General features: G+C 39.3%; 1 protein-coding gene across 1 annotated transcript in view; it reads left to right on the forward strand.

Moving 5' to 3' along the window:
- PDGFRA (platelet derived growth factor receptor alpha) overlaps positions 1–1,471 on the forward strand; it is a 38,759-nt gene extending 37,288 nt beyond the window's left edge. The window contains exon 22 of the mRNA XM_015828008.1: positions 752–1,471. Within this exon, the coding sequence (XP_015683494.1) occupies positions 752–899 (148 nt within the window). The 3' untranslated portion in view covers positions 900–1,471. The remainder of the gene's footprint in view (positions 1–751) is intronic.
- Positions 1,472–4,473: the final 3,002 nt, after the last annotated feature.

Genomic DNA, 4,473 nt, shown 5'->3' on the forward strand with positions numbered 1-4,473 from the left:
ATTTCTTGTGAGATGGGCGGCCATATACAGTAGTGGCCAAAATTGTGGTAACCTTTTGGGAAAAGTGTACAGTAGAAATGCCACCTTTGGTTAAGTTTCCACCCATTTTTCTTCTAATTTCTTTATAACTGTAGCCTTGTTCACTTAATAATACTATTTTACATCGCTTTCTGGGCAACCAGTCAACTCTTTGCACCATGACTTTAATTTTATTACGTTTTACAAATGAAAGAACACAAAAAACCCCAACCAGCTTGATAGCGATCACATAATACACTGACAAATGTCCTCCTCTCAGCTTCAATACATGACATCAATACATCAGATCATGTATTCTGATCTGATTGGCTCATTGCCAAAATAAGATGACACCTGACTGGCTCTCTAAACATTCACGCTCATTGGCTACAATCAGATGAAGGAAAGCTACCTGATATCAACCAAGTTGTGCTTCCTTTTTCTGGTTATTTGGCTATAACCTTTCATAGAATACAGTACAGATAATTGAACTAACTTTGTTGCTTTACATTCTTGATTAAATTATCTTTCCATTGATATATAATATTATAGTACTACTCCAAAAATAAAAGTGGTGTTATTAGCCATCAAACCTCAAAAATACACTTTTCCCTAAAGGTTTCCACAATTTTGGCCACTACTGTACATATGACAAACGAACAAATAAGTCAAGGATTTCCTGCGTTGCTTTGTTATCTTCCTAACTTTTTTCTTCTTCTGTGCCCTGACCCAGTTCTCAGACCTCTGAGGAAAGCGCCATCGAAACCGGATCCAGCAGTTCTACGTTCGTGAAGCGAGAAGACGAAACCGTGGATGACCTTGACATTATCGATGACATTGGCATGGATTCCTCAGAACTAGTTGAGGACAGCTTCCTGTAACTCTGGAAAGGGGGGCGGACAACTTTGGAGCGGTGTAAAATGAAAAAGGCAAGAGGCAAGATCAAAATAATGACTCGTGAACTTTCAGTTTTGTAAGGAGAAGCACTCCGAAAAAAGACGGCGAAGACCTGCCAAATGCTCATGTCCCTCAACAAGTGGTCTCACAATCTCCCTTGGTTGGTGAAAAACTTTGAGAAGCCAGTTGTCAAGCATCCTTCTTCCTTTGAAGTACTCCCGTAGCGGCTCAACCTGTGTTTGCTATTTCAGCGGATGGATGAATAAAGAAAACAGCCACGGGTACTTCAATTTGTGTTTCAAGGGCATTCATATCTCAGACGGATAAAATTTCTACTACGGTGAATCATTGTCAGTGTGATTGTGTAAATACCTGTTCCTACCAGGATATATATATATTTTTTTTTAAAAAAGAAGACCACTTAAGACTTTGGCATATTTACTTCCTGAAGTTTATATAAGCTGCTGGTGGATTAGCACCTGAGACGAATTACATATCAAAAAGAAACCACTTTTGGAAAGCATGAAATGGATTAACACGAAGTAATGTTTTATTTTTTACAGATAATGCAAACAAAAGGGAACTGATAGGTATTTCCAAAATGTATTCAATAGCTTATTAAATCAAATGAGAATATTTTTTTTCCATAAGCATAGAGGAATAGTTCTTTATCTACTGTTCTCAGTATTACTAAGTATAGTTTATAACTACTACTTGTCCTTTGTTAAAACACAGTACTAAAGTCATTACTAACAAACTAAATCATTTTAGGATTTAAATATTTACACCAAAAGCTCTTCTATTTGACTGTTTTGGTACATTAAACCTAGTTTAAGAAGTAGGAATAGAGAGTGTTTTCTAAGGAATCTAGATACTAATTTTCCATCTTCAACAGAAGAGCTTTCTTAATACAGCGGGCTGATATGCTAGTGAATCTTCACTAACAGAAGTTGATTTTGCAGAATATAGAAATCTAAAATGTATTTTTAATAAATGTAATACATTTACAATCAAATTATGGTACAACAGAAATAGGTGACCAATAAGTAAGGCTGCTTGGAGCATCAAAGAATGATGCCACACATTTGAAAGGGATTTTGGGGGGGTATATGTATGACTAGTTAGAATGGATACACCAACTGCTCTTTCTGAAAAAGCTTTTTTTCTGAGCCTGAAATTTCCAGTTGTGTAGCTACTTTGTGCAAAAATGTTTTTGTTCTAAACAAATTTAGCTACAAAAATTAGCAAGGGTGTTTTTTTGTTTTTTGTTTATTTTGCTTTTTTGCAATTAATCCAATGGGCATTGAATGAAACGTAAAGCCTTTCCATGCATACAATATACTTAAAACACAGGTCTGCCTTATTTCTGTAGATTTAGTGGGAAAAGTATGCCACTGCATTTCTAAAATGTCCATCAGGTAGCCTTAATTCTTCTTTTATATATTCTGAAATAGGTTTAATATTACTCTTTTCTTAACCTGCCTTTTTAATATGTGTGATAGAAGTGTCAAAATTATTTTACGAGTTATAGTGGAATCCTATTCACGTCTACTTAAAAGTAAGCCCCAATCACTTTTCCGGCTTGCTTCCAGATCAGTGCATATAGGATTGTAGCTTTCAGGCTGTGATTTTGTCGGAGGGTCTGTGGAAATAATAAACTGGAATCAGTCTGTACAGATAAAGACTGGGAGCGTATGGTGCACAAGGTGAAATTCCATCATTATTACTGAAAATCCAGTCTGGTGTTTTTATAAAGAGGAAAATAAGAAAGCGAACTGGCTTAGAAAAATCTGCCCTTGGTTCTAAAAGCCAAGTTGCATGCAGATCTATATGTGCAATTTTTCTGAAGTCGCTCAACGCTGGAAGCAAAAAAAACAAACAAACCTTGGCCTCTTGGGAGAGGCGTTTGGCATATAATTACACTCACTGCAAGGCTCCAGGTCAAGAGATGGAGCAGAGACTTGGCATTAAGAAAATGTTGCCCGTGAGCCAATGGGAAGGTCTGATGGATCTCCCGTGGAATCTGTGTTCCCTAGCTATCCTTAAAGACACTGCAAAGGTCCCAGAGAGATGGTTATTACTAGGAGCAATATGTGGCTAGAATTTATGAGAGTAAAGAGCAGCACATACAGAAGGCACTGAGTTGGCAAGGCTGTTTTAGAGACAGTACCGCGTTTACGCTGAGCTCTATGCTTGATCATTGGGCTGAAAAACACCCAGTCAGAACTTATCTACAGTGTGAATCAGTTCTTTGGGTCATCTCAGCCATGATTCAGCATTGCGGCCGCCCGCTTGATTTTGAAGATTACATAAAATGCCGGGTGATGTTTTAGTGTAGGGGTGTCAAACTGCTGGCCCGCGGGCCGGTTGCATTATACGGAGGCCGCGCCCGCCCCAGCAATGCAAAAAAAAAAAAGTCGCGATACATCGCGACACGTCACGTGACGTTGGCGAGTTTGACACCCGTGCTTTAGTGGAATAAATGGTCTCTCCAAACAGAAAGCACGATTCAGCCGACATTAAGTTCTTGAAAGATGTTGATTTCAACAGATGATAGTTACATGCATGCTCAATAACAGCCCAAGAGATTCCAATGTGCTTTTCTAGGGCTGATGCAATGATGAATGTTTCATTGTATATTGTTCTGGATAGGCCCAACGTCACCGCACCAAATAAGTAAACCCACATGTTCTAGCGATCTACTACTACCAGTCTAATTAATTACAAGTGGGCTGAGGCCAGATGCGGACTCCCAATATTTTATTAGCATGTACCTTCATCAAGTCTCTGCATCCCACTGGGCAGAAAAGTGAGATAGGAGTTTTATAAATAGCAAAAAAATATACTTTGCTTTATGTCCCCCAAGTCTTCATGTTTCACCGAGGCATTAAATGGACTACAACAGAGGTCCCCAACCTTTTGGGCACCAGGGACCAGTTCCGTGGAGAGAGGTTTTTCCGCGGACTGGAGGGGGCGTGGTTTTGTGTGCTGCCTGCATCCCGCGGATGGGGCTTTGCTTGTTTGTGTGGACCGGTTGCTGGCCAGGTACTGTCCACGGACCGGGGGTTGGGGACCCCTGGACTACAATATTCTTGCCTTGTTGACGGTAATCGTCTCACCTTTCTTTTGTTATCTCCCAAAGCTTGCCCTACTCCACAAGATGCATAGTTTGCTATTTTGTGGACTAATCACCTTGCCCTCGCACCCTAAGAAGTAGCATCTGGCCTTCATAGGCTCAGAAGCCGCACAGGATTAGATCTGGTTCATATGCAGATAGGGGACTGCTATAAAATGCTAGGGTTGTAGGTTAGATTGACAAGTACAAAAAAAAAAAAAGCCTGGTAGAAGCCAACAGTGAACTATTATTATTATTATTATTATTATTAATTGCATTTATATCCCGCCCTTCTCCTTTCGGACTCAGGGCGGCTGACAGATGATAAAAAGCTAACATAAATACATATTACACCTAATTAAAATTTAATTAAAACGAAATATTTGAAAGTGTCCAATTAAAAGTAATTAAAACCCCTATAAAATCCCCTAGGCCAGTCCCGC

Source organism: Protobothrops mucrosquamatus, unplaced genomic scaffold, assembly GCF_001527695.2.
Source record: "Protobothrops mucrosquamatus isolate PMUCROS unplaced genomic scaffold, P.Mucros_1.0 scaffold4152, whole genome shotgun sequence".
Classification (NCBI taxonomy): Eukaryota; Metazoa; Chordata; class Lepidosauria; order Squamata; family Viperidae; genus Protobothrops; species Protobothrops mucrosquamatus.